This window comes from Opisthocomus hoazin, unplaced genomic scaffold, assembly GCF_030867145.1.
Source record: "Opisthocomus hoazin isolate bOpiHoa1 unplaced genomic scaffold, bOpiHoa1.hap1 HAP1_SCAFFOLD_53, whole genome shotgun sequence".
Taxonomy (NCBI): Eukaryota; Metazoa; Chordata; class Aves; order Opisthocomiformes; family Opisthocomidae; genus Opisthocomus; species Opisthocomus hoazin.
In genome coordinates this window covers 204,751-230,166 of record NW_027449013.1, presented here as the reverse complement: position 1 = coordinate 230,166, position 25,416 = coordinate 204,751, and the positions used below count along the sequence as shown (strand labels likewise).

General features: G+C 56.5%; 1 protein-coding gene across 1 annotated transcript; it reads right to left on the bottom strand.

The window, feature by feature from the left end:
• Window positions 1–1,102: 1,102 nt before the first annotated feature.
• LOC142360183 (MAP kinase-interacting serine/threonine-protein kinase 2-like) lies at window positions 1,103–25,373 on the bottom strand. Its single transcript, XM_075412421.1, has 12 exons — window positions 25,363–25,373; window positions 24,495–24,511; window positions 5,951–6,139; window positions 5,707–5,804; window positions 4,640–4,719; window positions 4,040–4,113; window positions 3,846–3,950; window positions 3,480–3,535; window positions 3,233–3,328; window positions 1,512–1,712; window positions 1,254–1,418; window positions 1,103–1,150 (listed from the first exon to the last, which is right to left on the bottom strand). Exons 1-12 carry the CDS (start codon window positions 25,371–25,373, stop codon window positions 1,103–1,105), a joined length of 1,140 nt encoding a protein of 379 aa, XP_075268536.1.
• Between the last annotated feature and the right edge of the window lie 43 nt (window positions 25,374–25,416).

Here is a 25,416-nt window from a genome sequence, read left to right as displayed (position 1 = left end):
CCCTGCCCGCCGCAGCCCCTCGAAGCGCAGCCGGGGATGCCCCCGAGCACGGGACGGCGGGGGTCCCTGCGCCCGGGAGATGCCTCCCAGACCCCCGGGAGGGGGGGTTTGTGGGATCGACCCCAACATCGGAGAAAGACCCGCAGCTCCGAAGGGAGGGACGAGGTTAAAACGCAACTCCCGTTGTCGAAAACACGACCGAGGGCCTTTTGTTCACAGCATGAAATGAGCTGAACTCGGCAAAGCGGCCGCGGATACAAAGAGTCCTTTGGTGTCAGGGAGGGAGGAAAAAATCTCAGAGGAGAAACCAAGAGTCGGGGAAACAAAAGTCCGTGTGTCAGTCAGATGTCCTGGGTGAAGCAACCTTAATGATTTAATACCTTAAAAAACAGATCTTCAAGAAACCCTCCCAACCCCAGACCTACAAGATCAGCAAAACCCTGGAAACCAGCCACAGGGACGAGTCCTGATCTTGTCACTAGCCAGAAATGGTGGGGGCTGGGGGGGGCGGGAAGAAAGAAGGAGGATGGGGGGGACGTGGGGTACAGCAGGTCCGAGGGGTGCAGCTCACGCTTGGTCAGCCACCAGGACCACGGGGGCTACCAGGTGCTGCCCAGCAGCCACCGCCTTGACCAGGTTGCACTTCTGCCGCTGCTTGGCCACCAGCTTGGACTCAGGAGGGGGTAGAGCTGCATGGCCCATGAGGTAGCACTGATGGTGACGGGCCGTGCTTCCTCCTCCGCCTCCTCTTCCTCATCCTTGTCGCACCATGTCAGCTGGCGGTTGACGGCGACGGCCTCTGCGGCGAAGGAGGTGAGCTCTTTGGCACTGCTCTTCCTGCGGGGAGAAAGCAGCTCAGGGTGGGATGCGGGGGGCTGGAGGGAGGTTGGGGGGCAAATATCGGGGTGTCCCCTCACGCGCATGCCACGCCAGATGGGTCAGGCACCAAAAACACGGCTCCAGCCCGAATCACGTGCAGCAACAGCTGCCCAGATGGCGAGAGCTGCAGCCAAGCAGAGCTGAGAGCAGCTCACTGGGGAGAGGAGCCAGGATTTGGGGGGCTGGAATGTGTCCCCCACCCCCACCCCAGGGCCACCCACGCTCACCTCTGCAAGATGATGGGGGTCAGCAGGGTGTTATCCAGGGCACACTGCAACGAAACGCAGCCAGGTCAGAGCTGAGGACCCCGTAATGGGGTGTCCCCCCACCCCGGCATTGGGGAGTGGAGGGGGCGGGGGGGCAGCAGCACTCACCCCCTGCACCCAGGGGTGCTCCAGGACCTGGGCCGCACTGAGCCGCTTCTTGGCATCTGTCACCAGCAGCCTGGAAATGAGATCTTTGGCCCCAGAGGAGATGTGCGCCCAGTCCTTGTCGGGAAACTCGTACTTCCCTTCCTGGATGCTCTCCAAGAGCATCACCTGGGTGGGGGGGTAAATAAAAAAGGGGCTGAGCTGGGAGGGGTGCTGCCAAACCAGCGGCGGGTTTCGGCACTGCCGGGGTCCGCCACGCACCTCGCAGGTGTAGCACGACTTGCCGCTGTCCCAGTCGCAGTCGGAGCCGCAGCGGCCCACGAAGGGGGGGTACCCGCTCAGCATGAAGTACAGGACGACGCCCAGGCTCCACAGGTCGCAGCGCTTGTCGTAGGTGGGCGTCTCCTCGTAACCGTATAAAGTTTCCACCACCTCCGGGGCCATGTACTCGGGGGTGCCGCACTGCGGGGAGAGGCAGGGGTGAGCCCCAAAGGACAGGGGAGCGATGGGGCAGAGCTGAGAGGCAGGGGGGGGGGTGTCTGCCAGAACTAAGGGGCTACCCCCTCCAAAATGAGGGTGCAGACACGGCCGCTTCCCGGGTTTGGTCCTGGCAGGGCAGATCATCCCGGCCAGGTTTCCCATCGCCACGCGGGGGATGTCACAGCCCTGCCACCCCGAAAAAAATAAAACCCTAAAGGGGTGCAACACCCCCCCGGACCGCCCCCCAGCACTGCCGCCACCGGGCCGGCTCAGCGGGGCAGCGTCCGTCCCATCGCCCGGGACATGGCGGGCGGGCGGCGGGGACGGAGCCGGCTCTGCCTGTTCCCCTGCCTGACGCGGGCAGGGCCGCCGCAGCGGGCGCCGGATCCGGTGCCGGAGGAGTTAACGCTGATGCGAGGCGAGAGCCAGCGGTCCCGTTCCCCCATGGTTCCCCCACAGCTCCCGGGGCTCTGGGGCTTTCCAGCGCACGTGACCCGACCCGCAGCCCGCACCACCTCGTGACCAGGGGAGAGCAGAGCTGCAGCCAGCAGATAATCACCCCGTAACATAACGAGAGGCCTCCAAACGAGACGCCTTGCCGGCCTCGGCAGCTGATGCCACCGCAAGAAGAAGAAAAACACCCACGCAAGCCCAACCCGCAGCAACCCTGCATGGGCTTCCACCCGGCAGGGACCACAGCACCCACCCCCCTCTGCCCCCGCTGCTGAGAACGGGAAACTCGGGACACCTCAGAAATTCAGGTCCTCCCCCTGGCGGAGGGGAAACGCGGAGGAACAAGGGGGGGGGGGTGTTTTGGCCCCCCCTCTGCTGTTGGGCACCCCGCGTGGGCCAGGGTCTGCCCCCAGCCAGCACGTGAGCACCCTGGAAACACCGTGAGCACCCCGAAAACAGCGGGGCACAGGGCAACACCTGCATGGGGGGGGGCCCTGCTGCTGGTGATAAGGGGAGCAGGGCTTTCTGCAGGGGGGGGCAGGCTTGGTATGTGCCCCCCCCCAAATGTGAGACAGCTCCTTGCAACGCAGGGGCACCCCAGAAGCTTTCGGGGTGCCCACCCTGCAGGGGCTGCACCGCACGCAAGCAGCCCCAGCCCCCTCTCACCCACAACCGGAGTGGGGGGGATCACGGTGGCCCCCCCAGCCCCTCGCCTGACCCACTTCTCCCCGAAAGCGCAGCCTCTGCACAGCCGCCTCCGCCGGGGCCGGCTGTTGCTAAGGCTCACGGCAGCCCGGGCTCTGCGCCAGCCCCCCCTGCGCTGCCCGGCCCCCCCGCGTTACAGAACCGCATCTCGCCTGCCACTGCCGAGGGGGGTCCTGCAGTGACGGGAGCGACGAGCAGCAGGGGGCTGCACGCAGCCCCAAAGCCTGGGGGAGCCCCACCAGGGACATTCCCCCCTCCATGGACATTCCACAACACCCACCCCCCCCCCAGCACCCCCCCCCATCAACATTATACCCCCCCTGCCCCATGGTCTGCACGCTTACCGGCGAGAGCAGCTCCGGGGTGGAAATGGGGGAGCAATTCCCCTTCAGTTTGATGCCACTTGCCAGGCCGAAGTCACAGATCTTCACCGGGGAGACCTGGGGAGGGGGGGAGCAGCGGTCAGTGACCCCCCCCAGCAGCCCCCGGGTACCCTCAGCCCCGCGTTCGCGCCCCAGCTGCCGCAGCAGCATCCCCCGCGGGGAACCAGGGCCCCCCCAGCCCCGGCACCACCCCCTGCTCCCCGCTCACCTGGTCCAGGCGCTCGCACAGAATATTTCCCGGTTTTAGATCCCTGTGAGCAATTCCTGGGAGGGGGGAGAAGAGGCGATGAGTGGAAAAGCCTGCCCACCCCCCCCCCCCCCAAGATTTCCACAGCAGAAGGTCTGGGGGCGGCGCAGGGACCCCTCCCTCCCCACCCCAAATCACCGCCCGCGTCATGGCGAAGGGCACAAATTGCTGCTGGCCCCGAGTCCCGGCCAAACCGGAGGAGCAGACTCCGCACCACGACAACACGATGCAGCCGGGCCTGACCCTGCGCGCCCGCGGCCGGCACCGGCCCCTGCTCCCCGGGCAGGAGGGGGGGGCACGGCTGCACCCCGGGGTGGCTCGGCTCACCTCTGCTGTGCAAAAAGTGCAGGGCGCTGGCGATGTCCCGCACCACCGTGCTGGCCTCCAGCTCGTTCAAGCGGCTTCTCTGTTGGATGTGGGTCAGGATGGAGCCTGCGGCCGGGCGAGAGCGGAGTGGGGGCTCGTGGGTGTTGGGGGGGCTCCTGCCGCCCCCGCTCCCCCCGCCCCGGCACCACACTCACCTCCCCTCATCTTCTCAAGCACCAGGTAAAACCTCTCCTCCTCCTCGAAGAACTCGATCAGCTGCAGGATGTTCCTGCGGGGACAGCGGCGTCAGCCTGGCATCCCCCTAAAAAGATCGCGGGGTCCCCCCCTCCCCGCAGCCCCCCACCCCACACGGCTCCCCGGGGCAGGGCCAACGGAGGAGAAAATCGGGTTTCCAGCGACTGAAACCACGCGGCTGGGGCCCCCGGCCACATTCCAGTGGGGAGAGGGGCTTCCAGCGCCAGGCCCCGCTCCCTAATTGCTCGCAGACCCTCCTGGCTCGCTCGCCCCGCTCCAGAAACAGCCCCGCTCAGCAGCTCTCCGCGGCGGGACGGCGAACGCCGCGGCGGCAGCTCGGCTCGCCCCTCGGCACCGCTCCAACTCGGCCGTCGTGGCCCCGTCGTCATGGCAAGCGGCTCCACGTCGCCTCGGGATGCTCCCGGCGAGGCCACGCGGAGGGAGAGCCGCGCAGGAGGGCGGCCTGCCTGCCGCCCATGGGTGTCTCGAGCGCCAGCCCGGTCTCAGCCCGCGCCCTGTGCCCACGGTGGGGGATGGGGACAGCGGCTGCCCTGCGGTACCTGTGTCCCTGGCACAGATTCAGCATCGCCACCTCCCGTAAGACCCCGCTGCAGACGTCGCCCTGGCGCTTCTCGATGATCTGCAAGGCAAAGCGGGCGAGACTCAGGGAGAGGCACCGCTGCTGGGGAGGGACCAGGGCCGGCAACCACTGCGCCCCAACCCACCCTGCGCTGGGGACCCCCGGGGCCGGGCAGAGGCAGGCGGGGGGTGCCTGAAGAGGTTAAGGCAGCAGAACAGGCTGTTCCCGGCAGCGGGGCCAAGCCGCTCCCTCCCGGGGCCCGCAGCCAAGGCGAGCTCTGCGGCCGAGCCCCGGCGCAGCCGCCCCGGCAGCGGAGCACGGCCCTTCGCCCCGCCGGGCGCTGGCACAGCGGGTGCCTGGTGGACGTGCCATGGGGTGAGCAGGGGGTCTCCACCCGCGGGGGAGAGCTGGGTGGTCTCACTGACCCCCAGCCCTTTGGGGCACACTGAACACCCAACCACCATGCAGCCCTCCCCCTGCCTCAGTTTCCCTCCTTGGGCACCCAAAAGCACCCCGGGGCAACAGGGGAAGCCAAGTGCCCCTTGCGTTTGGACACAGGGCCTGTCCCAGCCCCCCCACGCCGTGACTGGGAGCCTGTGGGGTGCAGGGACACGGCACCACCATCCCCAGCCCCAAAAAGCAGCTGGCTCACCCTGACCCCTCCATTGTTCGCGGGGGCACGAAGACCTCCCTGGGGCTGGCCACCCTGCCGCACCACATGCCCCTGCTTGCCCCAAGTCCCTAGACGCGGCGCAAGCGTTAATTTAATCTCGTGTCTGCCCTAATTTACAGGGATAGGAGCGTGGCTAAGGGGGTTGACCAAGGTCCTGCAGCTGGGCGGTGGCAGAGGACAGCGTGCCACCTGCGTGGCCTGGCCCTGCCCCGCTCCTGCCCCTCTCCATCCCCTCTACCCCGTGAAACCGTCGTCCTGTGCCAGCTCCGCACAGCCAGGAGAGCCAGGAGCCCAGGATGTGGAGGGCAGAAGGGGAAACTGAGACAGGGGGTGGGCAGGAGCCGGCTCTGCAGCCCCAAGCCGCAGAGCTTTACCTTCACTGCGTACTCCTTGTTGGTGACGAGGTTAACGCAGGACTGGACTCTGCCTTGGGCCCCTTCTCCCAGCACCTCGTCGTGCAGCCAGTAAACATCTGGCAGGAGAGAGGGCGCCTGAGCTGCCGGCCCCACCGCGGCACGGGACACCACGGCTGTCCCCGAGCCTGGGGACACCAGGAGGGCCCCAGCCCTGCCGCAGCCCGGGGGGGGACCCCTGGGGTCCCTGGGCAGCCCCGCTCACCTTCGAACCTGCTGGAGAAGCTGTCGGTGGCTCTGCAGTGCTGCTTCTTGTTCCTTTTCTTGGTGCTGGGGATGTCGATGGGCTGACTCAAAGGCACATCTGCACCGGAGCAAAGCCACTGGCCTGAGTCACCCCCAGCCACCCTGCGCTCCCCCCAGCATCGCCACCCCTGGGACAGCCCCTCAACGCCTTCGGGGGAATGCAGAGGGCCGACATCCCGAGGTCCAGGGCACTCGAAGACGGGCTCCAGGTCAAACGCCAGCTCGAAGGGGTTTTGTTCCTGCAAGGGCCAAGAACACGAGTGAGACGGCAGTCGCTGGACCAGCTGCCGCCGCCCGCCCGGTCCAGGCACGCCGCTGGCCTTGGCACACGCTCTGCTCGTGCAGGGCACCGGCTCATGGCACTGCTGCCAGAGGGATGCAGCAGAGCCGGAGGAAGAGGAGGAGGAGGAGGAGGAGGAGGAAGGGTTTGACCACGTCTCCTGCCGGGGATGTTGCCGCGGGGTCATGCCTCTGCGCCAGCAGCCCCAGGCCGGCACGCGGGCGATGATGAGAGGGACTGGGGCTGCACGTACCAACCCAGCCCCGAACATCCACCCTGACCTGAACTACAGCCGGGGGGGAGGAAGAAGAGCCACAGGGCAGGACGGGCTCCGGAGCCACCGCACCGCGTCCTCCCGCCTCCCCGCAAGGTCACGGGGGGCCGGAGCCCACTCAGCGCCGCTCCGGTGAGCGCCGTGCCCGTGGCTGCGTGATGCCTGTGACCTGGCAGGATCGGGCCCCGCTCCCAACCCTCCCTGCACCCCACATGGGCGATGGGTGTGGGAACCACTGCCTCCCCCACCCCAAACCCAGCGCCTCCGCCCCCAGCACCCCAAAGGGGACATGGGGAACTTCAGCCCCCCCCGAGCCACCCCACCGCGGGACGGGGCAGTGCCGGGGGCACCCGGCCGCGAGGCGAAAGGGCCCCGTCCTCCGCGGGGTTACGAAATCTGTTTGGGTGGAGGCAGCAGCTCCCGGCGGCGTTCCCCAACCCGCCCCGGTGCCCCGGTGCCCGGGCCAGCTGCCAGCCCCAGTGCGGCGCGGGAGCAGCCAGCCCCGGCCACCGCCACCAGAAACAGCCCGAGAGCGCCTGTTTGCTGCCGGGGCGGCTCTCGAGGGGCCGGGGGGTCCCCATCGCGGTGCGGGGATGCCACGAGCATCTCCCCCAACCAAGCACCACTCCTGATGCCTGAAAACGCTCCTGCGCAGCGTTTGGCCAGATTCCCCCCCCACCCCCCTAAAAAAAGACAGTATCAGGGTTTGCGGAGTGAGGTTTCACCCTCCAGCCCCCCCCAAGGCTCCCATGTCATGGCGGGGATGAGCGGCTCGGGCCCAAGTCCCTGCACCACGGGCAGGATGAGGCCTCCCGGGGGGGGGCACCAGGGGTGTACACGGGGGACAGGTGGCCCTGCCCGCTGCCGCAGCACCGGCGCACAAAAAGTTTGGGGGATGGGACACACAGGGCAGACGCTGCGCGGCGGCTCCGGCAGCGCATCCGAGGTGTCCCCCGTGTCCCCCCCGTCCTGGTCCCCAACCACCCGGGGTGGGGGAACGTAGGGGGGGATGGAGGGGGGGATGGAGGGGGGGCCCGAACCCCAACCAGAAGTCCTCAAAGCAGGATTAGGTGTCAGCTAAAATAAGCCGGGCAGGTTTCGGGTGAGGTCCCAGCATCCCTCGCACCCCGGGAGCCAAACTAAACAAAGCTCCCACGAAGGTGCCCGGCTGACGAGAGCGTTTGGGGGACCCAGACCCCCCCCCTCGCACCCCCCTCGCGTGACAGTGACCGGGAGGGACGGGGGTCCTGGTGCCCTGGCTGCAGACCCCCTGCCAGGATCTGGCCCTCGCACAACAGGTCCCGGGCTGGGCCCGGCAGCCCCCCACCCCCTGCTCGCAGACGTGCAGCCCACCCGCTGACCCACCCCACGGGGGACACCCGTGGGAGCTGCAGCGGGGTGAGCAAAGCCTTGCTGTGGGGGGGGTGTGTGTGTGGGGTGTCTGACCTCCCCTCGGGGAGCACCCCGACCACCGGGCCGGCGGGACATGGGGGTCCTGTGGCCCGGGTTGGGTGGCAGCACCCTGAGCGCTCCCCTCCCTCCTCGGGGGGGGGGGGGAAGGGGGAGGTCGCTGATGTGTGTCCGTGCCCCCCCCCCCCCCCCCCACTCCGGGCAGGGGATCCAGCCGCCGCGGACCCGCACCCCAACCCCGCACTCTCCCATCCCCCCCCGGAGCACCCCAACCCCCTACCCCCTCCGGAGCATCACGGGGGCGGGGAGCACCCCCTTACCTTGAAGGAGCGGTGGAAACCGGGGATCTCAGATTCCTTCTGCACCATCTTGCTGCGGGCGGGGGGAAGGGAGAAACAAGGGAGGGGTGCGGGGTAGGAAAAAGCCCAACCAACCAACCAACAAAAACAGGAAAATAAACCGGGAGGGGGGGGAGGGATGCGGAGGGGCGGGCAGAGCCATCGGGGGGGGGCCGAGGGTAGGCCGAGACCTGTGGAGAGAGGAGCCCGGGGGGGCGGGTGTCAGGGGGCTGTGGCCCGCACGGGGCCCGCACGGAGCCCCCCTGGTCCCAAAACCCCCCCGGCGCTCACCGGCCCCGCAGAGCCGCCGCTGCCGGGGGTACCGCAGCCCGCTCCGCTCCGCATCGCTCCGCACCGCCGGGAGGGGACGTGCCCCCACCCCCCCCCTGCAGCTTTATGGCGGCGGCTCCGCCCCCCCGCCCCGCCCCCACTGTGTGACACCGCCCCCCCGCGGGGACACACCACCACCCCACCCCCCACGCTGCGCCCAGGGGCGGGGACCCCCACAGCCCCCCCCTGGCTGCACCAGGCGGGGTGCGGGGAGCCCCACGGACACCCCCCGGGTTCCCCCCTCCCCACAGCCCACACATGTCACGAGCGGGGCGGTGCTCAGCCGCGAGGCCTGCGCGCGGCAGGGGGTCACAGCACAGCCCCCCCCACCCCGGCCCCACCCCGGCTGGGTGGCACCGTGGGAGCCTGTCACGGCGCGGGTGTCCCCCCCTCCCCTCCCCCCACCCCACGTATCGCTTGACGCCGACCCGGGCTCAGAACGCACGCGCCGAGCGGCGGCGCCTCGGCCAATGGCTGCGCATGACGTCACCGCCTGCACCGCCTATTGGCTGCTCGCCCCCTCCCGAGCCGCCATCGCCCCGCCCCCCCATGCCCCGCCCCTCCCGGGCACCGCGTCACGCTCCGCCCCCCTCCCCGCAGTTCGGGTGTGCCCCCCCCCCCACAAAGTGCCGGTGGGGCCAGAGCGGGGGGGTCGGGACCCCCCAAGCCCCCCCAAATCCCGCGCCCCTCGCAGCCGGGGCAATCAGCGCCCCGCTCTACATTAGCGCTGCTAACGAGGGCGCCCCAATTAGCGACACTCCTGCTAATGCACCCCAGGATGCCACTGGCCTTCTTGGCAGCCAGGGCACGCTGCTGGCTCATGGTCAGCCTGTCGTCCACCAGGACACCCAGGTCCCTCTCCGCAGAGCTGCTCTCCAGCAGGGCCGCCCCAGCCTGTACTGGTGCCTGGGGTTGTTCCTCCCCAGGGGCAGGACCCTGCATTTGCCTTTGTTGAACCTCATCAGGTTCCTCTCTGCCCACCTCTCCAGCCTGTCCAGGTCTCGCTGAATGGCAGCACAGCCTGCTGGTGTACCCACCACTCCTCCCAGTTTGGTGTCATCAGCAAACTTGCTGAGGGTACACTCTAACTCTTCATCCAGGTCACTGATGAAGAAGTTGAACAAGGCTGGGCCCAGTACTGACCCCTGGGGCACACCGCTAGTTACCGGCCTCCAACCAGACTCAGCGCCGCTGATGACAACCCCCTGAACTCTGCCATTCAGCCAGTTCTCAATCCACCTCACCGACCACTCGTCCAGCCCACACTGCCTGAGCTTCCCTAGGAGGATGTGATGGGAGACCGTGTCAAAAGCCTTGCTGAAGTCGAGGCAGACAACACCCACGGCTCTCCCCTCCTCTACCCAGCCAGTCGTGCCATCGTAGAAAGCTCCCTGCACGCTCCTGGCCTGTCTGCACACTCACTGCACGCTTAATGCACACTTACCGCATGCTCCTTGCATGGTCACTGCTCACGCTCCACGCTCACGACTTGCTCCCTGTGCACGCCTGGCCTCTCTGCACACTCCCTGCACGCTCCCTGCACACTCAACTGAACCACGGAACCACGGAATGTTTGGGGGTTGCCAGGGCGCTCTGTGAGTCACGGAATCACGGAATGTTCGGGGTTGGAAGGGACCTCTGTGGGTCACGGAATCACGGAATGTTCGGGGTTGGAAGGGACCTCTGTGGGTCACAGAATCACGGAATGTTCGGGGTTGGAAGGGACCTCTGTGGGTCACGGAATCACGGAATGTTCGGGGTTGGAAGGGACCTCTGTGGGTCACCCAGTCCAACCCCCTGCCCAAGCAGGGTCACCCAGAGCAGGCTGCTCAGCATCACGTCCAGGCGGGTCTGGAATATCTCCAGAGAAGGAGACTCCACAGCCTCCCTGGGCAGCCTGGGCCAGGGCTCTGTCACCCTCAGAGGCAAGAAGTTCTTCCTCGTGTTCAGCTGGAGCTTCCTCTGCTCCAGTTTGTGCCCGTTGCCCCTTGTCCTATCGCTGGGCACCACTGAACGGAGTTGGGCCCTGTCCTCCTGACCCCCACCCTGCAGATATTTAGAGGCATTTCTAAGGTCCCCTCTCAGCCTTCTCTTCTCCAGGATGAACAAGCCCAGCTCCCTCAGCCTTTCCTCGTAGGAGAGATGCTGCAGTCCCCTCATCATCCTCCTAACCCTCCTCTGGACTCTCTCCAGTAGCTCCTCATCTTTCTTGAACTGGGGAGCCCAGAACTGAACAGAGCACTCCAGATGAGGCCTAACTAGGGTGTAGAGGGGAAGGAGAACCTCCCTCGTCCTGCTGGCCACACTCCTGCTAATGCACCCCAGGATGCCATTGGCCTTCTTGGCAGCCAGGGCACGCTGCTGGCTCATGGTCAGCCTGTCGTCCACCAAGACACCCAGGTCCCTCTCCGCAGAGCTGCTCTACAGCAGGGCCGCCCCAGCCTGTACTGGTGCCTGGGGGAGTTTCACAAACCAAGACAGAATGTCTACAACAGAAAGGAAGACCAAAAAGTGAATGTCAAAAAGTGAAAAACCGACAGAGATTAAAGAAACAAAGGAAAAATATAGAACAATACAAGTAAGTACTAAGGAATGACACAAAACTCTTGAAGAAAACCAGATTTGAAATCCTCACACTTCACACAAACATTAAAATAAGGAAGGAGATTAAGGAAGTAAAGGGCAAAACTTATAACCCATGGCAGCAAAGTAAATCCGCTGCAGAAACGCAATGTAGAAAGCAAGGGCACTCTGGAAACCCTTCGACTTAGAAAGAAACTTAACCAGGGAGGAAGATTAAGGAAGTGAAGGCAAAACCTAAAAACCTGAGGGCAGCACACTAAAACAGACATAGAAAGACAATGCAAAAATCTAGAGACCTAAAGCAAAACAAGCAATACCTACAAATATAGGCAATGATTTCAAAAACTTAGCCTTCAATAAGATCTCAGTAGGGAGGAGGATGAAGGAAGTGAAGGGACAAACGAAACAAAAGAGTGGCAGCAAACTAAAATGAGATGTAGAAAGACAATGTACAAAGCCAAGGTGTTCTGGAAAAACAACAAAAAGGTGACTAGAACAGAATGGAAGACGAAGACATGAATGTCAACAAGTGAAATACCAACAGAGATTAGGGAACAAAAGAAAAACTATAGGGAAATACAAGGACCACAAACTAAAAGAGAGATTTCGAAAGAAAATCTGTAATACTAACGACCTAAGGAATGACACAAAACTCTTGAAGACAGCGATTTCAAAACGTTACACTTCAAATGAACCGTGAAATAGGGAGGAAGATTCAGGAAACCAAGGCAAAAACTAAAAACCGAGGGCAGCACACTAAGGCACACATGGCAAGGCTATGCAAAAAGCTAGAGATATACAGCAAAACAAGCAATACCTACAAATACAGGCAATGATTTCAAAAACTTAGCCTTCAATAAGATCTCAATAGGGACGAGGATGAAGGAAGTCAAGGGAAATACTAAACAAAAGAGTGGCAGCAGACTGAAACAGCTGTGGAAAGGCAATGTAAAAAGCCAGCATAAAGACACAAACAAAGACAGAATGACTACAGCAGAAAGGAAGACCAAGAAAAGAATGTCAAAAAGTGAAAAACCCACAGAGATTAAAGAAACAAAGGAAAAAAAAATAGAACAATACAAGTAAGTACTAAGGAATGACACCAGACTCTTGAAGAAAACCAGATTTGAAATCCTCAGACTTCACACAAACATTAAAATAAGGAAGGAGATTAAGGAAGTAAAGGGCAAAACTTATAACCCATGGCAGCAAAGTAAATCCGCTGCAGAAACGCAATGTAGAAAGCAAGGGCACTCTGGAAACCCTTCGACTTTGAAAGAAACTTAACTAGGGAGGAAGATTAAGGAAGTCAAGGCAAAAACTAAAAACCGAGGGCAGCACACTAAGGCACACATGGCAAGGCTATATGCAAAAAGATAAAGATCTACACCAAAACTAGCAATACCTACAAATACACACAATGATTTCAAAAACTTAGCCTTCAATAAGATCTCAATAGGGAGGAGGATGAAGGAAGTCAAGGGACAAACGAAACAAAAGAGTGGCAGCAGACTGAAACAGCTGTGGAAAGACAATGCAAAAAGCCAGGATAAAGACACAAACCAAGACAGAATGACTACAGCAGAAAGGAAGACCAAGAAATGAATGTCAAAAAGTGAAAAACCGACAGAGATTAAAAGAAAAACGAAAAAAATAATAGAACAATAAAGGTAAGCACTAAGGAATGACACAAAACTCTTGAAGACAACAACATGTGAAATCCTCAGAGTTCATATGAACACTGAAATTGGGAGGAAGATTAAGGAAGGGCAAATCTAATAACCCATGGCAGCAAACTAAATCCGCTGCAGTAACACAATGTAGAAAGCAAGGGCACTCTGGAAACCCTTCGACTTAGAAAGAAAACTTAATTAGGGAGGAAGATTAAGGAAGTCAAGGCAAAACCTAAAAACCTGAGGGCAGCACACGAACACAGACATAGCAAGGCTATGCAAAAAGCTAGAGATCTACAGCAAAACAAGCAATACCCACAAATACAGGAAATGATTTCAAAAACTTAGCCTTCTACAAGATCTAAGTAGGGAGGAGGATGAAGGAAGTCAAGGGACAAACGAAACAAAAGAGTGGCAGCAAACTAAAATGAGATATAGAAAGACAATGTAAAAGCCAAGGTTCTTAAGGTGCCAGTATTTAATGTCAATGTCTCTGTATTTCAAGGTCAGGACTGCAACACTTCTGCTGTCTGTGGACACCAGTGAGAGATGACCTGCTTTTCATTCGTTCAGGCACTGCACCTACACTTAGTCACAGATCTGATTTTTTTTTATGTTTTCCTCTCCAAGATGTAATAGACAACAGGGCACTCTTTAAGTGAAGTTAAATAGCAGTTCTACTGATTTAAATACAAAAAGTTTTCGCCTGTGGTACATTCATCCAGAAGAACTTTAACACCTCTTGATAGAAGGAATAATAAGAAACATGACACTTTACCAAAGTAGCTGCAGTGGTATTTTCTAGTTTTAGTTTTAACAAAGCACCTGTGTGGAAGTTGCAAGCTCTCCTTATAGATTAGCAAACTTAGCAAGGACAAGACTGTGACAAGAGCAGGAGCTGCGACCAAGAACCAGCGAAAAGCAGCTTTGCAGTTTTGCAACGAGATAGAACGAACCGAGCATGCGCAGCGCCCCGGATGTAACTCACGGGCAAGTGAGGAAGACTACCGAAAGAGATGAAGTAACGACCTAAGACCACCAGAGACCACCCAGGAGCTCTAATACACCTGCTAAAGGAGAACTGGAATAGATTCATACGCTCTCGGAAATATAACGATTAATATGCATATTGTAGTTCTATTTAACCTGAAATTAAAGGGTGTTTGGCGCACACGTTTGGAGGAGAGATCCCCCCTGTGCCCGGCGCCGTAATAAAGGACACCTGGTTAACAGCATACATTGTGCTGTCAGGTTATTACCGGATCTGTGAATCACTCTAACCATCGTTTTCCCTTTTGACTAGAAAATGAAAATCCTCAACAGCAGATAGCCCTGAAATAAGCTTCAGTCAAATCTGGACCCAATACAGGGTGTGCGTTATGATATGCCACAGATCGGGACTTGACTCTTCAAAACAATCATGCACTAAGGAAAATTTTAGGTTGTTATGCAGAGTTTTAACTCGAGTCTTGGCAACCGCATTTGGGACATGAAAGGTATCAGCACTACAGTACTACGTGCAGTAGAGAAAACTGCTCTTGCAGTTCAATTCCAACACCGCATCCTCAAACAAACTGAAGCTGCTGTGTTTGAGCAACATGGGTGGAAATCTCACCTGCCACGCTGAAGTGACGCTGGGGCACTTCTTCACCTTGTAGTCTCTTTCCTCAGGCGTCGTGAATCTCTCCCAGAGTCTGAGGCAAAGCCCATGGATTTCTCCTGTTTGCAACAGGGGATGTCTGAGCCGTCACATGGTGGTTTGTTGTGGGGTACCACTTGTACCCTGGATTTGCCTTCATAAATGCATCCCTGTACTAGAAAGAAAAGGAAAACTTCCAGTCAGGTCACTCATGAGAATGCAGTATCCACAGGGCAACACAGTGCACTGCTTGTAATGAGATTTAAGACAGTAAAGAATCCTTAAATAGCTTGATTTTTAACAGTTTAATCACATGTTTAGAGTCTGACTGCCAACACAACCGAACAAAAGAAATACCATGATAGGAAGAGTTGTATTTCAAAAAGTGAGGTTTCTCTTTACCCACCTGAGGGTCTATCACCCAGAGCAGGCTGAAGTTCTGATCCTGCAAACTGCTCCCCACTGCTTCTCTGCTCACCTTGGCGAACAAGGACAGCTGTTCCCATTCTTTTGCAGGTACAATATTTCCAGTTTTACACTGCAGTTTCAATGAAATGAAGACATACATTTAGCAATACATGCAGAATGATGCTCCCAGAACAGGCAAAGAAATAATACCTATGACCAGGATCACCTCATTTTCAGCAACTTCGGATACATCATCCCCGTGTTCCCACCAAAATGTACCACGCTGCATCAAATCAACCAGGAAAAAAAATCTTCAGGAACGCTGACCCACACACACGCTGTATCTTCAGAACCGGGCGTCTGTATGAAACTTGCACACTCAGGGCTGCGACCCCTCCCCCCTCACCCCTTTTCTCTCTCCCTCAGCCCGGGCTGGGAGCTCACCTCACCAGGGAAGGACACCAGGGAAGGACACCAGCCTCACCGAGGGACAGGGAGGGGAGAAGGGAGCAGAGAGAAAGGCAACACACAGGGAGGGGAGAAGGGAGCAGAGGGAAAGGCAACACACAGAGGAGCAGCTCTGCCTTCCCTTGATCAGCCCACAAGCCCGCTGGTGCCTGTGCCCGGGGGCTCCGTCTCCGTCCCCTGCCCCTCCCCAGCTCTGGGCTCCCCCCCGGGGCTGCCCCGGCCGGGCCCGGCTCCAGCGGGGAGCTCCCCCCCGCCCCCCTCGCGTGGCCAGCAGGCAGCACAGCCCCCAGTGCCCGCCCCACGGCCCCGCTCCCCTCACGGGCAGCCCCACCCCTCACCTCAGCCGGGGCCTGGAGTGGATCCTGTCCCTGCCACACCAACATGGCCACCCAGCAGCCCCTGCCCCGGGCCTGCAGCTCCCAGCATGCCCCGGGAACCAACATGGCCACCCAGCAGCCCCTGCCCCGGGCCTGCAGCTCCCAGCATGCCCCGGGAACCAACATGGCCACCCAGCAGCCCCTGCCCCGGGCCTACAGCTCCCAGCATGCCCCGGGAACCAACATGGCCAGCAGCAGCCCCTGCCCCAGGGCAGGCCCCAGGACTACAGCTCCCAGCATGCCCCGGGGCGCCCCCCCACACCCTGCCTTCCACCCTCTGGAAGCCTTTTCTTTCTTTCCTAACAGCTGAGCATTTAACTGACTAAATCTCAGAGGTACTCTTGTTTCTTCTCAACAAAGCAGCCATCTCCATCTGCTCACATCTGCCAAGCACACATCCAGGCAGGCCAGGAGAGCACGGGGTCCCATCTGCTCCCTGTCCCTCACACAGCAAGGAGGGTGACAGCCACCAGCCCCTGTGAGCTGGCAGCTCGCCAACAGCCACCGCGCGAAGGGACACAGCCCCTGCTCAGACACCACGGGCCTCTGGAATGGCTTTCCAGAAAGGTACCCAGGAGAGGGACAAAGAAGGACCGAGCTTCTGCAAGATCAGAGCAGAATGAGAAAGCCCAGAGTGTAACTTGGCAACACTCCAAAAGTGAGAAAAGACACCAAACTCTTCTGAGGATGTCACATCATCTTGGCAGACCAGTGCCCTTGCCCGCATGCCGACAGGACCCACCAAAGTCGTACTCCTGAGATTTTCACCATCTGTGGTGGAAAGCCACTGGGTTTAACTGACGCCTCCAGCCCTTGGGACAGACAGACAGACAGATGAGAGGCTGTAAGGAAGAAAGAACCCCATGCTACGTCTACATCACCAAACGTCTCCAGGCACGTCAGACCTCAGCACGCTTCCCAGTTCCTCACAGCTCTACTTGGCTACTGCAGAAATAACTACTCCATAGCACTGCCCATGGCCGACAGCAGCCTGCTGCAAACTCCTTCCCGTAATTCCGCCCACTGAATGCAGTCGTGTGTGCACACAGACAGGACCCAGGAAGGAGTGGCACAGCCAGGAACGGGATTTTTGCCAAACTTGACAAAGACACCCTGTGAAAATGACAGCCCTTCTGTCTGAAAGAGCAACAGCAGCTTTAGTAGCGGGGTGGGGAGGAGGGGAAGCTGAAAGAGGTTCTGTAGCATTTTTCAGTACTTTCCCTTGGAACAGCTTGAATGAAATCAAGGTGCAATCATGCCTTGTGACTTTGGCCAATGAAATCCACTAAAACTTTGAGGAAATAGTTTATACTTTAAAAAAAAAGCAACAACCAAACCAAACACCACAGCTGCATTTCTAGCAATTACTGGAACTCTGCTGACATAAATGTTGCACATTGCAAAGCTAAAGCACAGCCACACAGAGCTGTTTGGTGGTTGGAATAACCACCAAATAACACAAGAAGAGGAGAACATTTTGCAGCTTCCAGCACTACAGCTGATTTTGATGGAGTCAAGAACTAAAGCAGCCACAACAGATGAAGGACATCATGTAACATCCATCATGTAACACATGCAAAAACTTTAGTTACTGCGACGCTGGTTCAAAACCGGGTGCAGGCATGACACATCCCTCCATTGCTGCTGAAACCAGAGCTCCATCACTGCTCCAGGGTTTCCACCGTGTTCCTACACACGCGCTCCTGCACCTACCCAGCTGATAAACAATCCAGGACCATAAACCCAAACAGAACGAACAAAGAAAAGCGTGAATTTTAGTGGAAGATTTCTGATTTCTCTTTCAGCTGAACATCAGATGCTTCGGAAAAGGAAACGCTGGGGCAGACAGCCCTGTCACAAGAAACTCACCTCCACAAGCAGGAACAGTGACGGCTGCTGGCAAGCTTCCGTCGGATGAGTCGCATCAGACTGGCGATTACTGGAGGAAACCTGGAACAGGGAGAGGGGAGAAAAACACCTCTGGGTTACTCCGACATCATCCTCTGAAGGAATTGTGTCACACGGGACGCACTCGTTAACTGTCACAGCACATGTCACTAGCAGTCACATGCCAGCTCCTCGTTTTATTTCATGTTCCTGATTTCTGCACTGTGTTCCTGTGCACTGCGTGGTGAGGAAGAACTTCTTCCCTCTGAGGGTGACGGAGCCCTGGCCCAGGCTGCCCAGGGAGGCTGTGCAGTCTCCTTCTCTGGAGATATTCCAGCCCCGCCTGGACGCGGTGCTGTGCAGCCTGCTCTGGGTGACCCTGCTTGGGCAGGGGGTTGAGCTGGGTGACCCACAGAGGTCCCTTCCAACCCCTACCATTCTGTGATTCTGTGATTTTGTGAGAGCCCCTGGAGAGCTGCGCAACACAGCCACTGGCTCCCAGCTGCCTCTGGCAAGCTTGGAGGAGGGCTGGGGCAACAGCTGCTTTGTCATCGTGGTGTTCCTGTTCCCTCAGGGTGGCCGGCAGATTGCCTGCAGCAAATCTTGTCCTCCTGAAGCGGCTGCTGTCCCTCCTCCAGCACATCGGCCAGCACGCAGCCAGCAGCAGGATGAGCGTCATCAGCCTGGCCATCCGCGTTGGGCCAAACCTGCTGAGCCCACCCAACGAGGAGCTGCTGCCGCTGGAGGCCATGCTGGAGGTGACGGAGAAGGTACGCTTTCTTGAAGCGGGATGGCTGCAGCCGGATGGTGATCAGAGCTGGGCTGTGGAGAGGTCCCTGGCTGCCCCCTCTCTCCAGCAGACGCTGGTGGGGTGGCTGCCTGGAAGAGCAGCCCCACAGCGACAGCCTGCTGCGTGGAAGCAAGGCTCAGGAGTGGGAGAGGCTGCCTGCCTGCCCCTGCGCTGAGAGCAAGGCTTTGCTGTGTGCAGGTGAAGACACTGGTGGAGTTTATGACCGAGAACTGCGGAGAAATCTTTGGGGAGGAGGTGGCTGACCTGTCTGGTCCCCCAGCTGAGCAGTCGCCCGCGCCCATGGGCACATCCACAGCGGTGGTGCGATCGGAAACGGCAGAGGTACGGCAGCTCCACCACCACTGGGACAATGTGTCTGGTGTGGGAGGGTGGTTCCTGATGAGTCCAAGTGGCTGCTGGGCCTCTTCCTGGCGTTCCATCCCTGCTGGGTTTCTGTGGGTTTGGTGTTTTTTTTCCTTTGGGGTGATACATTGTAGGTGAAACTGGAAAGGTTGTTCCTCAAATGTGTTAGGCGTGTGCTTAATCAAAGGAAATACCTCCAAATTTTCTACAGCAAGACCTATTTCCCAAGCAAAGCCTGTTTGCCAAACGGTCACTGACGACTCCCGGGCGCCTCTTGCCACCTGCTGACGCCGCCATTTCTGGTGTAGGCACCTGTCACTTCGCCTCCTGCCAGCCCAGGGACACCGCTCGACTCCCCGGTATGTGCGGAAGGACCAAAGAGCCTTTGGACGAAAGCAGGTAAAAGGAGTCAGCTCTGGTGAAATGCAGAACTGATTCCAGTGGGTCCTGGTTTCCCCTATCTAATCCCACCGTGGGATGGAAAGGTTTGCAGGCTCCCCCCAGGAACATGAACACTGAAGAAAAAGAAAGAGAAAAGAGGTGTGGGCAGAGGAGAGGGAATGCCAGCAAGAGAAGAAAATAAGCAAGAGAGAAAAAGACGGGGAGTGGAAAAAAGCAGGAGGCTCCAGCAAGTGCAGAAGCCCAGGTGTGTGCCGGGCTCATTTGCCCGTCTTTCCCAGCTCTGAGCGCTGCTCTGAGGCAGTGCAGCTCGGGCTGGTGCTGCGCAGGGTTTGGGAAGGACCCCACGGCAGCTCCCGGGGGCTCCCGACGGAGCCCCGCTGCCTGGCACAGGGGCACGGGGCCTCTCTGCGCACGCACAGCTCTGCGAGGGCATCGCCCGTGGGGACAAGGTGCCAGAGCCACCGCGCAGCCACTGCCGGCAGCAGCTCTGTCTGCTGGGCTGTCGACAGCTCCCTGTGCGCTGTGTTCCCAGAGACAGGGGAACCGAGCCGCGGCTGCTGCTGCCTCTGCGCGTTGATCCGTGCTCTCTGACCGTGTCGCTGCAGGTGCTGATTTCCTGCTCCTGGAGGAGCCCCTGTGACTGCCAGGCTCCCGCACTCGGTGTCCACAGTAAAAGGACGTTTTCTCTCTCCTGATTCTGCCTGCGGTGTGATGTTCTGGACGAGCTGGGGGTGTGCATATGCAATACAAATGTCACCAAAGGGCTGAAAAATACAGCTGTACTGAATCTGTGCAGATGGCCTGCTCTGGTATCTGTTGGAGCTGTGAATGACTCTTTGCTATTTTTTTTTCCAGGGACTTTTATTATTTTAATTAATGATTTCAGGGAACTGATCAAGTTTAGCCCTGTTGTTTTTGAACAGCAAAGTCAAGGCTGATTACCAGTGACCTGACATGGCTTGTAATATGCAACACATCTAATTAAAAACATATCAAATCAAGTTTCTTTCTGTTGTATGTTGTTTATTATTTGAAATCATGTCTTAATATTTTTATTAAAGGCAAAAGAAATAAGTTACTTGCTATCACCATCTGAAGTCATTCCATTACTAAGAGTAAGGCCATTCTAAAGTCAGTCAAACTGGAAATAACAGTACTGCTTTCAGTGCCACAGTAAGCCTTCAGATCGCAGGATGGACCTTCTGTGCCTCTGTTAAAACGCTCCCTCTCTCCTCCCCTTCGAGCTGCAGTCCATTTGGCGGGAGACTGGCCTCTAAACCCTGGAGACCTTGACTGTGAAAGCTGTCCTCTGCATGGGCGTGAGCGTGACCTTGAATGTTGAGACCTGTGTGACCTTGACCGAGAGCGATGCTTTAGACTCTTCCCTTTGCCTCTTCTTGGATACGGCGGCGATGGTGAGCGGGAACGAGAGTGGGAACGCCTTAATGATCGAGAGGAGGAGCACGAGCGGGCAGATCTCGACTTGGAGTAGGTATGTGATCTTCTGCAGCAAGGTGAAGTATTATACGGAGACTTGGACCTTAAAAAAAAAGAAAAAAAAAATAGAAGTTCATTCAAAACAGTCACTCTCGACAGTTTTTTTCCTCCCAGATTCAGTTGGGGTTTATTTTTCCTGTCTATATGCTCACGTCAAAGATTCACGCAGCTGCCGACATAATGCTACTGCAAATTGCAGAACCTGATGACGTGGGAAAGGTTCTGCTCACCAGACAGAACAGCTGCTGCTTGTTAGTGTGAAAACATGCAGGAAGGGTCAGTCTTTTCCACTCCCCTCTGGCGCATGAACTACCACAGCCACTGATTGATTCAAGGTGGTGTATACTGGCCTTACTGGTACGTGAGCACGCACATTTTTAACGACTCCACCACTACTCGCAGTGCAAATCGTTTTTGTTGCAGTGAGATGCAGAAAGAGCAACTCTGAATGGCTACAGTGCAGTATCAAACATCAGGAAAACAGCATTTAGCCTGAAGTCAGTAAAGCTCCATTTTAAAATGCCAGCTCAGTCTGCTGAACTTCACTACTTCTTTGGCAGTCTGTGCGGGACGTAAAATACTTGCACTGCGCTCCTACAGACAGGACTACTTAACCAACACTTCCAGCCAGCTGTCCTAGCAAAATGCTGCACACACCGCTAGCTCTACCCAGGGACAGTGACCGCATTTCAACAAGAGTCGTATCAAAAAGCTTCTCAACTCGGCCTCTCGTACCAGGACTCAGTGCCACTGCTCTCGGAAAGAGACTGACAGCATCGCCAGCAGAGAGCTAGCCAGACTCCTGCCCCAGCGATTTTTGGGGGTAGAAAACGTCAGCTACCCTGAGTTTTTTCTTCACAAGTTTTTCTTTTCTGATTTTTTAAAGAATCATTTCCCATTATTCTGCGTATGCTCATTAGCATCACGCCTCCTGTCAAAGTCCTTCACCAATTCAAGAGATCCTCAAAAAGATTTCCTTGAAATAATCTTACTGCAAGCACAGATCCCCTTTGTTAAAGCCAATTCCAGTTAAGCCATTTAAAAATTAATTACCATCTGTATTCTCCACAACTAACTGTGCACACTTCTGTCACTATAAATCTGCTGTTGCATCAGTTACGTGTTACAGCCTCATTTCACAGGTTACAAGTAGTAATACACCGAATTTCTGTCCATACTCACAGTTCCCAGCCTGGTCTGGCACCTGCTGGGCGAATTGTACCGGCTCTCGTGGGATGACCTTTGGGAGCGGGGAGAGGAAACAGAACAAAATCCCATTCACTTTACCTGAAGATCATTGATAAAAGAAATTCTAAAGTAATACTGACTTACCAGTGGTGGGGATTGACTGCCTTTGGGGGCCCAGGAGACTTGGTAATGCTGCTTGTCTTAGGACAGCAACCTGATAGCCCTTGTGAAAAAATGCAAAGGGGTGGAAAATAAGCTCCACTACAATAGAGGAATCCCTGCATCTCTTGAAATCAACTTACCTCCTCTTCCAACAAACAGCTCACTGACAGAGAGGAAGATTCAGAACGTTCGGTGGCAGTCACCAGAGCAGGAGAAGATACAGCGGTATTGGCAGCACTACAAAAAAAACAAACAAACAACCAAATTTTTATGATTCACACAGGGTTTTGAAGAGCTACTTGAAATATAAAGTCCAAGGTGTGAAAAGCCTGACTACTGTAAACTGAAAAAAAAAAAAATCTACACCAGATATTTTCTTAAGCCAGTTGCGCATGAAAGCATTAGAATATGTAAAGCCCCCACGCTGCATCTCCGTTTTGGAAGATGCGATAACAGCAGCTTTCCGAGGAAAGGTTTGTGTGCTAGTTCAGGGGCTGCCTCAGAGCTTCTTTTGGATTGCGATCCTTTGCGTTCAACGGCACAGAGGAGCCTGACAGGCTTTGGACAGAGCGGCTATTTGCATTCCAGGCATCAGGTGGAAAAAGTTCCTCCTTCAGGGTAAACCTGCACTGAAGGACTGAGAAGGGCACCACACAAGCAACACTGCTAAGAAAATTCTTGCATGAGGCACACGTCCAGCATCTCAAAGTGTCCTCTCTCCGAGCAGAAGCGGCAGCCAGAACTCCCACAATTATCTGGACTGGCACTAGTGACACACAAACTGCCAGCGGGGGAGCTCAAGAAGAAGACTCTAACTGCAGCGTTTTGGTGTCTTTTCTGTTCAGGTTGATCTACAGATTTACTTACTGAAAGGGTCCAGGAGGTGCGACAGGCAGCAGTGGTGGTGGCTGCTGCTGCTGCTGAATCTTCTGAAGGAACCTTGTGGTGTAGCCAGCTCCGGTTTTGAAGTTGTTGACAGCCTGGAGGCAGAAGAACATTTACAAAAAGGTAACAGAAAACTTGAGTACATAGACGCACAAAAGCCTCCAGAGAGTAAAATTCCTTGTGTATTCCTGTAAATGCTATCAATCCTAAAATACATCAACAGACAGATAGAGGAACGCATCCCACTAAACACTGATGTTAATCACTGGTAACCGCGAGTGTCTGTATTTCAGTACTTCAGTGTTAATACCGAGCTGAAAGGGAGGCAATCCTGTTAACCAAAAGCCTGACCTCAATTTGCCAGAGCATCTCTGAAGAGTTGTGAGCTGCTGTAACAACAAACGATGCATTTGAAAAGAACATTTAGCTTTATTCAATTTAGCCTTGCTGAAGGAGCTGTCAATTAATGTTTTCTTCCCTTTCAGCTTTTTGCAGACAGGCTTTGCTTACAAACAGTTTATTTAAAAGTCATCATGTTACCTGGCGTAGGAACTTGTTGGCAGCTAAATCATCAGGAGAAACGCCTGCCTGGTGACACGCTGGGCAGGTATGTTCCTCAGATGCCAGCAATGCTGTTCTAATACCTGTGAAAAATTAGAATCATCCAAATAGTTTTTAGCAAAGCTACGGAAATGCTGGGGGTTCTAATCAGCTGTAAAAACACCATACAGTTAATGAGTTACTATGGTCTTCAGTTCAGAGCATGAAGCTATAAAGGTTCCAGAGTGCAGAAGATTTCTAGTACGCAGCAAAGAACTGTACAGTTTTGGTATTTCACTGTTGTCACATCTGAAGATGCAGAGCAGGCTGTGCCTTGATGTTTTGACTGGTCTGTTTTCCCTTGTCTCGTACAGTGAGAAGTCACCCTCCTCAAGGTTAATGAAGAAAACACATCTCAAAAGACCATGAGGAGCTTTGCATTCTGAAGGGTTTAGCTAGCTTTCCCGTGGAGCAGAATGGTCATTAAATGCCCAGTGATCCGTTTGCTGCAGGCTGCAGAAAGTCACCAGAGCTGGCTATGTAACGTTCCACGAGAGAAAGGGCTGCGGACAGACTAAATGCATTGGGTATCTAACGCTGTCAGCACCTGCACAGGTGTGCACTCTTCTCATAGCCGTCCCTCCGCGCGTGAAGAGGATTCAACTGGACAGGTGAAAAGGGGAAGAAGCTTTCTATCTTTTTTCCCCCTTTGTACAAGAAGAGTCCTTCCCGACTCAGGGTATCCCTAAGTATCAAACAGAACGGGTAACCAAGTAGTTTTGTTATCTCCTCTTTCCGCTTCAGAAGATCAGACGCGATGCACTGAGCTAACAAACAAGGCAGTAACACTCACACTCGTCACAGTAACTGCTGCCGCAGCAGGGAGTAACGGCTGCATCAGTCATTGCGTCTTTGCAGATGAGGCACAGCAGCTCATCCGGAAGGGCATCGGAGGAGGAGGAGGAGGAGGGCAGCTCCTCTGGCACAAAGGGAGGCTTCTCCTTCTTGCCTTGGGCGTAAGCTTCCCTGCGGGAAGGGGGGGGGGGGGGGGGGGCAGGGGGTAAGGAAACAGGAAAAAAGTTAAAGGCGGGTAAAGGAAAACTTCTCCAAGCTGTGGATTTTATCAAAGGAAGGTAATAGATGGAATTCTTCTCACTCCACATCAGCCTTCTGAAATGTAGGCATTCAGTTTCAACTACTTTTCTATAGCCACAAGACTAGAAGGGGGAGGGGGAACAATTTTCCTTCTGCAGATCTCTCCCATTTGTTGGATCCACTAAGAAATTAGCTCAGACAAGAAAAATGATTTTTTGACAGCTAGAGAGCAGGTGAAATGAATCCCACCTCTCTTTTTCCAGGGGGTAAGAGTAAATGCAGGCTCACAATAAAGTTAGTCTCCGAGTAATTACATTTTATAAACAAAGGAAGTCTGTGTTACAGCTTCCACCCGAGGAGATCCACGACAGAAAAGCAGAAGTGCTACCAAGTGCTTTTTAAAACAGCCACTCCTGTCAGTACACAGTAGTAGTATTTTCTTAGTTTAGAGCAAGAGGAGAACTTTTGTCTCTTTCACATGTGGGATTTGCTCAAAGTCAGAGGGGGCGGAAACCTCAGTGCAACAGCCACTTGTTAAATTTTGCAAGAAGCCTTTGAAACATAAACCAGAAGCAAAATGAGCTTTCCAAGAGAACGACTCCCACTGTCAACACTACTGAAATGTTTTGCAGAAATACAGAAATGCCATAAGCTGACCCAAGTTCCAGGGGCAGGATCCCGCGATTTTAATACTAGAAAGTATCACAGATTTTAAGGTGAAGATACGACGACAATGCTTCCTCCCTCGTAATCACAGATGCCGGCCAACATGGTTGCATTACCACTCAGACATCTACGCGTGGTTTTTCTCCTTTTGGTCAGTCCACTTAAGGCCA